At 44.4% G+C, this 12,421-nt stretch overlaps 1 protein-coding gene across 8 annotated transcripts in view; it reads left to right on the top strand.

Moving 5' to 3' along the window:
- FLI1 (Fli-1 proto-oncogene, ETS transcription factor) overlaps nucleotides 1-12,421 on the top strand; it is an 88,908-nt gene that overhangs the window by 67,129 nt on the left and 9,358 nt on the right. For all 8 annotated transcript variants that reach the window (XM_080567512.1, XM_080567511.1, XM_080567515.1 and 5 more), the window contains one exon: nucleotides 2,057-2,125. In XM_080567512.1, coding sequence (XP_080423638.1) covers nucleotides 2,057-2,125 — 69 coding nt within the window. The remainder of the gene's footprint in view (nucleotides 1-2,056; nucleotides 2,126-12,421) is intronic.

Here is a 12,421-nt window from a genome sequence, read left to right as displayed (position 1 = left end):
AGGTGAGAACTTTTAGCAATTAAACTGGGGGAGGTGCTGTCCCTTTCCACTGGTTTGGGCTGCATTTTTTAGCATAAAGTAGCCATAGGTTGATCGTACAAGCTTGTTCAGTGCTATTCATCACCCCACCCCCACCCCAGGCATTTGCAGCCTATTTAGTCATTGAAAGCCGCATTTCTGAATTCCCCAGCACTTCCCTGTCTGGCTGGGGCAAGCTAGGCTGGGTCTTGCATTCAGGATCCACTTCAAATAACCTGAAAAGGGGAAAGTGGTGGACAGGAGTTTCCCCACAGATATTCAAGAAAGAAGCACCAAAGCCAGAAACCACGTGATGAAAACATGAGTTAGGTGGACAAAGCTATTGCAGCTCCTCCAGCAGCAGCAAAACGCCAGCCACGCTCTCTAAATATTTCTAACAATCACTATAGCTATCTGAAACCCTCATGTTCAAGGTATCTCAGGGATCTTTTGAACTCTCCCTCTTAGTTTACCATGTTATCCATCCTGGTCTTCCAAAACATCTGCTGACTTGCAGACTCTGGCAGCATCCATCCTCCGGTCTTTATGAGTAGGATTTGTTTTCCCAGTTAGTGCAGCCCTGGCTTTCAATACCTTCTACCTCTGTGTACATGCTTGCATGTCTTTGGCTTTGTTTGCTTTTGGGGAAGAAAAGAAATCTATAGGAACACAAGAACACAGGACTAATAAGATCCAACACCTGCAACGGCTATTACTTCTGGCAGGGAAATGCCTAATCCTCAGCTCTCACAGGAAAGTAAGACATACTGTGAATGCTATTGAGGGGCAAGTGAGGTCAGTGCTATTTGGGATCATGTGGATTAGAGGAATGTGGGGACTGCGTGGGTTAGTCACAAGATCCTAATCACCTAGCATTATGGTACCTGCAAAAGAGGTATTCCTGGTCCTGCCAAAAAATCTGGAGATGTTCAGGGGCAGCATATCATAAACAGAAATCTGTAGTTTGCTACGTGTTGCCTAGGACAAAGCTTTTGAAGGACCTTAACTTGGACAGAGTCTCACTGAATAGAGGGACATGTAGATATGAAGAGCAGAAAGTGTCCGTGAGAGCACTTCTCACCCCTCCCATCCCGCAGCAGGATTGCTGCCCCGCTCCAGGTCGCAGCATCAGTCCTTACTGCGAAGGGCCCTGGCCCTTGTTAAGAATGTCACTGCCTGATGCAGTGGAAACTTTTTCAAAGAGCTGTAGGAAAAGTGAGCCTAGAAATTATGTAGTGTAAACACATATAACTAGACAACCATGAAATGTGTATTACATGCTGGCTTCCAAGAGCTCACAGGGCCTCTTCCTCCACTTCCAAAAGAGTTTGTGGGAGAGGCAAAGTACAATGCTTAGGAAGGAACGTTTCCACCACAGCCAGTGCAAAACAAAAACCCTTCCAATTAGTTCTTTTTTGTGCTCCTCTTGAGTGTTTTTGTTTCAAGTTGGACTCGATGGAAAGACTGCTCTGAACCAAGAAAGCTACCTTGCACAAAGCATGGCAGATGCAGGAATACCAATCAGATTTGTGCAGCTGTCAGCCCAAAACCAAGCATGTGACGCTCTAAAAATGTTCAGATCCTGACAGTGCAATTCATGTCACTTCTACTGTGTTCCTCAAACAGGAAATTTCTCTATCATAGCGAGAAAGGGTGAGGAAAGCTTCTTCCTTATCCTGTACTATAGTCTGTGCCACTGTAATTTCTAGAGGCTCTGTTGTGTTACATATTGTACCTGTATAAATGTACTATACAACCTCCCCCTTTTATATCAGTTTTCAACAGAGGACCTTAAAGTGCTCTGTGAAGGAGGCAAATGTCTTGGTTTTGACTGCAAGTGCAGAAACAGTAGCACATACGTGACATACAGCTACAACACTTTTAAAAGAACTTCTTACCTGTCATAGAAACTGTGTGCCTAATTGCCAGAAAAATTTGGTCTTTAGATCCCAGAAATAGTGTTTTCTACCTGGCTGAATGATTCCCCCACTGGCAGAGTACATTCAAAGTGCAATAACTCCTTTTCTTTTCATTACAGGTAGCTCACTGCTGGTCTACAATACTCCATCCCACACAGAAGCTTCCTCACGTCTTGCCACCAAAGAAGGTCAGTCTTTTGCATAGAAATGTCCTGGCTTCCTGTGCTTGTAGAATTGTTTTTAGTTGGGTTAAAAAGTAGGCCTTTTTTATAATGTCCTTGGCATGAAAACATTGTGATCAGTGCATGCACGACCTGTTTAAAATGGAATAGTTTGCAAGCCCCGTCCATGCTGAAAGTCACATCTCTGCTTCTCTGGCCAGTGATGTGCCATAAAATTTATATCTGTCATTTTCACACTTGTGTATTACTGAATTGATGAGCTGATGGCATTTTGTCTGTTCTTTATGTGAAACAGTTTTAAATCTCAGATACGCAGCAAGGATTGAGACAGTATTCCTCTCTGCGTAAATTTGTAGTTGACTGGATAAAATTTTCTCACAACAGACTCCAATACAGAATAAAAGCCACTCAGGTCTTCCAAAACCATTCATAAATCTGTCCGCTAGTTTCAACCAGCAAAGAAGACCTAGTGTATTCTTTTGCCACTTTCATTTTGAAACATTTAAATTTCCTTTTTCAAATAACAGTAGATTCCCAAATCTTTAATCTATTGGAAATTCTGAAGATTCATGGATTATATAGATGGAGTTCAGAAACCTTGAAGTTTAGAGGTTAATGAAACACTTTGGGCTCTGTAAGGGTTTTGATATTTTTATATCAATAAAATATATTTTTTTATTTTTATATCATTCAGTCAGGTTTTTCAGGTTTTCCTCCACAGCTGCAGTTCTATTCCTTTTTCTTATTTTTAATGAATGGATTCTCAGTGATGATAAAATAATGACAGTTGTTGTAATGAGTATGACACACATCCCTTACCTAGCTAAGACAGTAAGTCACAATCAGACAGCTGACTTGGTAAGGGACAAGCAGGGTGTTATAGTGCAAAAATCTGTTCCTGTGCTCACTAACTTGCCATGTGGGACTAGGAGCCTTGACTTTGGTCTTCCTTTCGCTTAGTGCAAGTGCAGGGATGTTGTTTTCGTTCACTAAACAGTATTCAGCACTTCCATTTGAAAAAAAAAATTGAGGTGAAGGTGTGAAATTTAATGTGTACTCTCATTCTGACAGTTTCCTCACCTAGTATATGAACATTTCTATGCTTTTCAGGAGAACATGGCTTCATTGATGAACCACAAGTTTGTATTTCAAAGAGCAGTGGGGAAAAGCAGAAAGTCTTTTATGTAAGCAGCTGGAGAAAGACAAAACCCGATTTCACTGAAAGGCTACAGCAAACTGAGATCACACATTTAACAAGCTTCTGCATGGTGTGTCTGGCTGCTTCATTGAGTAGCACTGCTCTCAGAGCCAGCACTTCTCTCGTGTTGTACCACACTGCATTTCATCTCCAACATCTGTCTTAGACCCTGGACACAATATCAGTGCTGCTTTTTGCAGCAGCTTCTTTTGTCCAATACATAACCATCCACTTGAGCGCTCTGTTCCCTGGCATGCTGTTCTCTCTTTATGAGGCAGGCATTAGTTGATAAAATATGGTACATTACAAAGACAAAGCCAGTCAGGTTTTTTTGTGACTGACTGTTTTGATGCTAACAGTCATCTATTTAAAATTAATAAAAGCTTGGCTAGCTCCTATTTGAATAAAGCAGGCACACATGCACGTGCTCCCCCACAATTTCCCCCATAAACACATGCATCCAAGACCATGCTCTTTCTGTCTCAGGCCAGGTGGTTGATAAACATAAAGGGAAGAAAGCTGTGATTTTTTATTAAAGAGAAATGCTCCATGTAAAATTGCACTCCTCTGAATTTTTTATACCCTTTATCTTTCCGAGTTGGGCCTACAGTCACTCGGGCAGAAAGAAATTTGAGGGGAAAAATGTTCCTCCCCCTCCTTCCACTTTTTACTACCCTCCAGTGTGTTTCTTTAGTGCAGCTGAAAGAACTTTGCATTTGATTTCTGTCAGCCAGGCATTTTTACTTTACATGGTACTTTCATCATGTGTCAATAAAGGACTAAACGCACCCATGGGATATTCAAATAAAAATTAAGAACTAGTGTAGAAATGTTGAAATCCCATCTTTTACTCTTCCATTTCATCCTACAGCGCATAAATTTCCTTCGCCTTCATTTAACGTTTGAATACTGTTCTAGCATAAACTGACCGATTTCAATTTACTGTAAATGATTCATGCTCCAAATATTATTAGTGAGATAAGATGACAGGATAAGAGACATGTGAACATGACAGGCTGACAGATAAGGAATCGGGGGAGCAGAGTTGAGTGTCTTCTCCAATATAACTTGTGATGGACATAAAACTGGACTTAGAATTTCTCAGTCTTGGTCCAGTCCATTAGAAAATAACATTTTCTTTGCTTCCTTCTAAGGCTTTTTAATGGGCTGGCTTCACAATGATGGTGAAAAGGAATTTAAGGTTAAAAATCACGATTATTTTCTTAAGTATTTTCCTGTCAACTTAGCTTCCCAAAAGGTTAAACTCTTTTTTTTTTTTTTTTTTTTTTTATGTTAATGCATTATGAATCTAACCCTGTAGATTCAGGGTTACAGTAACCCTGTAAATTTTTCTTCTCTCTATGCCTGTGAACGAAAACAGACAATCAAAGCTTTCTAGCCACTTTCCCTCGAGGATACAAAAGCAGAGCAGGAGGAGGTGATGGAATAGCACAATGCATGTCAGAGACAGGAAGAAATGATGTTTTCTTCACTCTCCCGTAATTTTGCTTGCACACTCTCCAAGAGCACATAGCTAATGCAAATATCCTACTTGTGCAAATTCCAGGGGCAAAGGCATGCTTTGCGTATGCTTCCACTGTATGCAACATATTCCATGCACAGACTGTGAAAGCCAGCCTACGTGGCAATAAAAGGTACGGCTGCAGCACAGGCAGATGCAGATGTTCCAGAGCCTGGGAGGGAAGCTGCATAAGGCTCTGCCCTCCCCACCTTGCTGTGGGCATAGCAGCAAGGACAGTCAGCGAGGGCAGCCCTGCTGTCACAGGCCTGGCTTTCGTGCCATGGCTCTGGAGACAGAACTGCCCTGTCTGGCTGCAGCTGCAGGCTTTACTCCTTTTTTTCTTTCCGTTTTCTGCCCCCTCACTTCTCTTCTGCGATGCCAGTTCTACACATGTGCCAGAAGAACCCGTAGCACTTCTTTAGGGGACTTGAACTGCTGTCAGGACAGAAACAGATACTGTAAATTTATATGTCTGGTGCATAGGTGCATAAAGCATATTTCTTTTGTTCGCAGATTCGTGTAGGTAGAATCCTGGTCGTGTTCAAAGGACTCTTGTTGTTGCCCAAGCGTCTTTGCTCCTCAGCCTCATAAACACTCAAAAGTATGGTATTTAGCGTCATTGGTACAAATTGTCTTCAGCTGCCTTTGAGAAATAAATTGCTGTAATGAAAATCACCAGTATTTTCTGGCGAGAGAACTATTTTCTGGAAAATGAAACGAGGTTGCTCTCATTGCTGAATGGAAAGATTTGTGTCCCTCTCCCAGCACTCCACGAGAGAGATGGTCTGTTTCATTTTCCGTGACTGTTTGGAGTAATGACTGACCTGCTGTAGGTACTGGAGACACGGGAGAAGAATCTGAGGCTGCATTATCTGCCTAAGTCCCTGGAGATTTTAAATTGCTTGCCTTCAGAATGGTGTCATTTAAGTAGGTTTCCATAGGGAAATGGAAAGTGTATTCACATACGACGACATTTAGAAGGCCAGAGGGCTGTGTCCTGTATGCTTGTGAGGGCTCAGGCCTCAGTCCAACCCATTTTTAAAGTCCATGCTTACTTTCATGCATGTTGGGGTCTGCATAGCTCACGTGGTTAGCATACAAGCCTAAACGCTGTGCAGGGTTTGAACCCAGGTGCCGATCTCTTAGCAGGAGAGTGCTGGCAATTTCCGAAGAGGTAGAGCCGTTAAGTGTTGATGTGTAAAATCACACGTGTCTAACCCAACGTGTGTGGTGCTTAGCAGTATACGCTGGGACGCGCTGCAGCAGGTATTTGTGCAGTGAGGCAGCAAAGTGGGGTGAAGGAAGGCTCGGCTGATAAGGGCAACGCCAGCACATTGCATGTGAGAATTTAGGGGAGCGATTCTGTGTGGCTGTTTGCTTCCAGGCTACAGGTTACATATGATCTTGTTTATAAGGCTGGGTTCAGCACGGGTCTTTATCCCTGCATGCATCAGGATCAGCCTAAGGCAATATAATTAGCTTACAACAGCGGTAAATGAGGACTGCCTGAAGTCTCATAAATCCAACCTAAATTCTAGCAAATATCTGCCTTTGCAGAAGGATATAGAAAAAGCTGGTGCACTACCTGGAGTTTCAAAGATATACAGGATTTGCTTGTGAATACATGAATGTAAGATACAAATCTTAAGGATTTTGTCCATCGCTGTTACGTGTTTAGGTTTGCATTATAAAAGCGCTCGTGAACAGTAAGTATTTTTGTTTGGATATAAGTTGTATTTGCTTGTATGTTTTATTCAGTTGTTGGCAAATTAAAAAAAGATAAACCAGTGGGCTCTGAAACTCACACAGCGTGGTTTCCCGCGGGCTTGTACCAGTGTTCATTATGAGTTCCCAGGGAAGAGTTTCCTGATGTCGGAGCATTAATGACATCCCTCTCATGCAGATTCCCTGGTACCTTACAAAATGAGTCCAAGCTGCAGCTTCTCTCCCAGTCTGGGCTGCAATCTTCTCTGATCTCTTCTCTTTCCCAGCAGTTTCTTTTAAATTGGTAGGAATGCTTTAAAACTCTTCAGCACTCCTGATTGTCAAATCTGGTGACCATTTCGGGTGACAAGTTCAAAAGTTTTGGGGACAGGAGGGAGAGGGGCGAACGGGCGGCACAGGCGGCATGATTGCACCAGCACGGTTCCCACAGGGAAGTAACCTCAAACTCCTGCATAAAATTCTTCTCTTGAAAAGCCCATTTTTTCAGGTCTGAAAGGTCGCCATGTGAAAACTACTGACCAGTTTCAGTAAACTCTTCTTCTGGGTATGTCAGCAAGGCCCCTTGTTCGCAGCAAAGGTTATAAGCCCTCCGGTCTTATTCGTGTCAGAGAAAGAGCAGTTGCAGCTTTGTGCCCTCTTAACTGCACACGCTAAAGGGTTTGCTGATGATATTTGTGTGCCCGGTGATGAAATATCCCTTATCCATTTTTAGCCTAGTAGCAGAAAAAGGGGAGGCTTTTTTGGTGCTTCTTTTGTTGTGACTGTGTGGCCAAAGCAGGGATTTATGATTTCAGGAGAGACAGTAGCTAGCACTCTTGGATTTTTCTTTTTTCTTTTTTTTTTTAATTGTTTTCCTTTGAAATTCCAGAGTTAGTGTTTTGTCTGCTTTCTCCCTGACCCTCTTCGGAGGCAGGCGTGTGTTTTTTCACCAGAAAAACTGGAAACAAAGAATCGTTGTCTTTAAGCTGTAGCAGGCAGGAAACCCAACTCACAAGGGATCACCCTGAGCCAGCGCTGTCCCAGAGTAGACTCCAGTTCTCTGAATTCAACCTGACAGCTTGTCTGGAGCACTTTCTAAGTAACCATTATCCTTCCTTTTCTCCCAGCAAAAGAGCTATTATTTTTTTGCCTGGGGTGCACGGCAAGCAATGTTTTTGCACATGTGGGGGGGTTACATGTTTGCTGGGGTGCAGTCCCTCCTATGAAAAGCTCTTGGAAGTACTTTTGCTGTTTCCTAAGACAAGAGTAAATGTGTTTCCTGATAATGAGTTAAATGGGCAAATGCTGTAAAAATGTTTGCTGCAAAGTGTGCGCATGTGTGTCTTCCCTTCCCTTTTCTCTTATGTGTGTATTGCTGCGTCTAGCTTTTTTCTCTGCGAATGTGCGTTTCTTTTTCTTTACTTCTCCATTTGTCTCCGTGCATTTTCAGTACATGTATGCAGCAAACACATTAACCCTTCACTTTCCTCCCGCCCCGTTTGCTTCCGTGCCTGCGGAGTGCTGTGAGCGTACTTGTGCACATTGGCGTGTGTGCTTTAGATGAACGTGCATTTGGTTGTGCGAAGGGTGCTCAGAAGCATGCCTTTAACAACATATGATCGTATGTCTGCATTTTTGCTCTGTAGTATGCCTGTCTGCGTGTGGCTCTTCACGTCTGCAGCCCCGCATGGCTCAGCAACGTGTGGGTGACTGTGCGTGTTGACTGGAAAGTGACTGCTTTACAAAGCTGCCTCGGGGAGGGATTCTTAGGACACAGTCTTCATCACGGGCTGCGCACTGGGACTTCTGCTGCCGTTATTAAAAAAAGCAACAACAACAGAAAAATTCTCACTACTTCCTCCTTTTCTTTATAATGTGTCTTTGTAAGCACTGCGCAGGGTAGCTCAGACGTGAATCAGGAAGTTCCACCGCTGCACGGCTCGGGGATGTTTTTCTAGCCCTGCTCGCGCAACTGGGGGCTGTCGCCTGTAGCTCAAAGCAAACTGGGAGTGACTCCAAGTTTGGGAGGCCAGAGCCCTCCTGCGAGTGGGGGAGCAGAGCTGCAGGCTGTAGAGCCGCTGTGTGTAGCAGCTCCTTCGGGTCACCCTTTGGAAATCCTGCACCCTAGTTTTGTGCATGCACTCTGTTAGGCTCCAGATCCTGGCTGACATTGGGACGAAGCGAGCTTCAACACGGTGCTCAGATCCAAAACTGGATCTAGGACAGGAGTTAAACTGGAAAAGTTTGAACGCTTTGGTGTGTATTTCCTTACAGATAGCAACGCATAACTGGGCTTTCAGCTACTTCCAGTGATTGCCCAAGTTAAACCTCCTCTTCGCATGCATGCTCTGCCTCAGGTTCCTCGTGTAAATCCAGCTCTCACGTAGTCCCTTCTCCCTTGGTTGGAGTTGACTTTGAGTCAAAACCCAATGTTGTTCCAAGCCTGGTCTGTGCTCACCGTGTCAGTTCCTCATCGGTAAAACAGGTTCATAGCAATGCAGAGTTGTTTGATAATAAATGTGTTGGGTTTTGTTTGGTTTTGTTTTTGTTTTCTAAATTGTGAAATAACCAGATAGTCTGAAAATGGGGCTGTACCATAGAAGTTATTTTGAAATTATTTTGTACTCAGCTAGTTGCTTCCTCTTACTGGAGAGACTTAGAATTACCTAATTCCACATATGATCCACATACTGGTGATTCTGTAGCAGAAGGAGCAGGACATTGTGGTCTTGAAGCAGAAACGAATGAGTTTTGTGCTGGAAGGCACTGGAAAGTCTTACATAATCATGAGAACAGCCATAGTAACGTTGGCTGTGAATGACACAGAGCCTGACATATGGCATACATACTAACTAATTATTTTAATTAGCAGAAATAGTAAATTGAAAAGTAAATCATTGCAAGAGAATTGATACTGCGGATGAGATTTTGAGGTCTCTGTACACAGAACTCCATGTGGCTCATACCTGGGTGCCATAGGCGAATTGTTAAGGGATGCCAAGTACTAATTTGCACAAATAGTTTGAATAGGCCAGAGGATTCCTCGCACTCTGTTCTGCTTTCCCCCTCTGTTCCACCATCTCTGCCACAGTGTGCAGCCTCCTGCAAACGAATGACAGCACCCACAGTATTACTGCTTTGTGCTAAGAAAAACTGTACCTAGGGTGCTGCTGACATTGTAAAGTTTTGCAGGGTGTGTATTGAGCATTTAGCACTTACACTTTGAGCCAGAGTGGGCCCTTGCTGACTCTACAACCTTTCTGTTTGCTGCCATGATTTAAAACAATCCATCTAATGTTTCTAGGAGGAGCTGGAGGTGTTTTTGGCTTCTTTGCCCCTCCAGAAACCCACAGTCTAGGTTTCTTCTCTCCAACTGGCTTTAAACACAACTCCACCTCTTCAATGCGATCTCCAGCAGGTTAAATGACAGGAGTGTGAGGGCTGGACGCTCAGCAGTTTGGCAGGTCTTGCTTACATGTTTGGTTTGCAGCAGTAGTGTTTTTTGTTCCCATGCGCCTACGTTGGGATTTTTCCAGGATACCAGAATAGTGCCAGTCCTAGACACCACACACTACCTCGCTTCGGGAGGAAAAGCGGTGCGGTCCCATGCCCTCCTTTCTTTCTCTCCCTCTCTAAACCAGTTGCCACAAAATAGACCCCAAGTGACCACTTAGATTAATCACAAGTCTGGATCCCTGAGGACACCTGGTTCTGCTTTCCCCATTTAGAGACGCTAATTTAAATTCCAGCCACTAAGCCAGGATCTTTCTTCCTACTGAAGCGGGAGGACTCATTGCAAAAACCAGAATGTATTCTGTGTGGAGAATCCCATGGATTCCATAGCCCGCTGCAGATTTGCAGCCTCCTTCCCCTGATTTGCTACACTGCAATTTGTAAGGCCAAGTCCTGCCTGCTAATGAAATGCCTGTGCTCCCTAACCAAATAAGAAGGTATTCAGGAGCAGTTCATTCTGTATTTCATTTTGGGAGGTCTTTTTTTGTCATGTGAGCTGGAGTCACTCTACCTTTCTTTGTAAAGCACGTCAGGATTCCCTGGTACAGAATCGCTCAATGGCTGCGGTTATTGCTGTTGTTACTACTCAGCCCAGCCAGCAGGGCAGACTGGGGCAGAGGCTGCCAGTGTGTTTCAAAGGGAAATGGAGGCAGTGATGTTAAGCAGTGAGACAATTCACCGGGACCTGGGAGACTTAGTCACCTTTATTTTCTTCCTGGCTCTGTCCCCTTGACGTAGGACAAGCCACTTTCCATCTTTTGGCTGCCTAATCTCCTTGGAGGTGTCAGCTCCATTAGGTAGAGACTGGGGAACTCTCTTTACTTCTTAGCTCCTACCATGCTGGGGAATCCAGATGCTCCCGTGAGTTTGCTGCACGTTTTGGACATGTTTTGCACAGTTTGCTGGCTGGGAAAGCACTGCCGCTGCTGCCAGTGATGCCATGAACACAATAAATACGCCGCGCGGCTCCTTCCCAACCATGCTTGGAAACTGGGGTCCTACGCCAGCAGAGATGGCGTTTCAGGGAAGATCCTACTATAGTGCCTAGAAAGTGGTTGGCCCGTAAACGACCCAGACCCACTGTATCCATCCTGGAAGAAAAAGAAAACAACTCAAAAAGGAGGATATCGACAGGCCCAGTGCCCGTCAGTCTCCTGGACAGGCTAGTAGCACAAAATAGTGCCTGAATCTGGCTTGACTGAAAAAGCTCCTACGGAGAAAGCAGGATGAAGGGGCTGTCAGCACTCACTGAGCAGCTCAGGAAGTACCGGGACTGTGAGCCTATTGTTCAGCTGAAACACCCCCCCTTGCTTCTCCCCTCTGTCCCAAGCTTTCAGATTTATAAAGCACCATTTCTTTTAATTTGTAAAAAAACTTTTTAAAGCTTATCAGAGAGGGTTTGCTCTCTAATACATCATATCTTAAACGCAGGTTCCCTAATGGCTTGTTCATTGGACTGCATTCAAGCTTAAACAACTGCTAGGCATCTGGGATGGTCTTCTTGTGGTGTAGAAGTCTGCTTGGGGATTTTAAGCCTGGTTTCCTAGGGAAATGAGCTTGTGGGTGTCTGTCCGTCTGTCCCTAGCCCACAGCAATATTTAAGCCTATTAGTCTATTTAGACTAAATATGATCCAGAGGTATGGGGAACAGGAACAAAGTAGCATTCAAGCAGAGAGATGGGGGGGTCTGTGAAGGTGGGCTAGTGGTTCGGTGGGGCCTGCCTTATCTTCCCTCCTGCAGTGCCGTACCTCCTCCACTTACACAGTACAAAGTGCAGCTGTTCTCCTCCTCCCTGTCCCCAAAACTCATCCAGGAGATGCATGGGACACACTCTCCTCATCTTCTTCCCCACATCAAGTCCCTCCTTTGTTGTGCCGGGCAGTCTGACAAGAAGAAGCTGCAGAGATCTGGATCCTTTAGCTCATCTCTTGATCTTTACAGGACAGCCTGCCTGATGGCCAGACTTGATCTTACTGATTTTGACATGTCCTAAGCCTTTTCCCGGCTTTCTGTGTAGCCTAGCAGACTGTTCCACCACTGTGCTATTTCTCATTTACATCTAATTCCAGAGGAATCAATAGACTTTGAAAAGTGTGTTGCACAGAAGAGGATGAGGACGTCCAAATGGTACAGAGGCTGGCGAGGTAGGAGCCGAGGAAAGATCTGGGGGGAGAAAGTATAGGCAATGGTTAGGAAAGGTCCAGAGACCAATGCCACGTGGTGTGTTCGACAGTCGGATTTCTGGGAAAGGCACTTCGTCTGGTAAAAGGCAGCTAAGGCTGAGGAAAGAGCGTTTATGCATGTAAATAAATAAAACGATATTTAACCTTCTTCCCAGGCGTGTTGTGAGTATGAACGTTTGCA

Source organism: Anser brachyrhynchus (assembly GCF_964034855.1).
Source record: "Anser brachyrhynchus genome assembly, chromosome: 25".
Lineage (NCBI taxonomy): Eukaryota > Metazoa > Chordata > Aves > Anseriformes > Anatidae > Anser > Anser brachyrhynchus.
The sequence above is the reverse complement of the archived record's forward strand: the minus strand, read 5'-3'. Positions and strand labels throughout refer to the sequence as shown.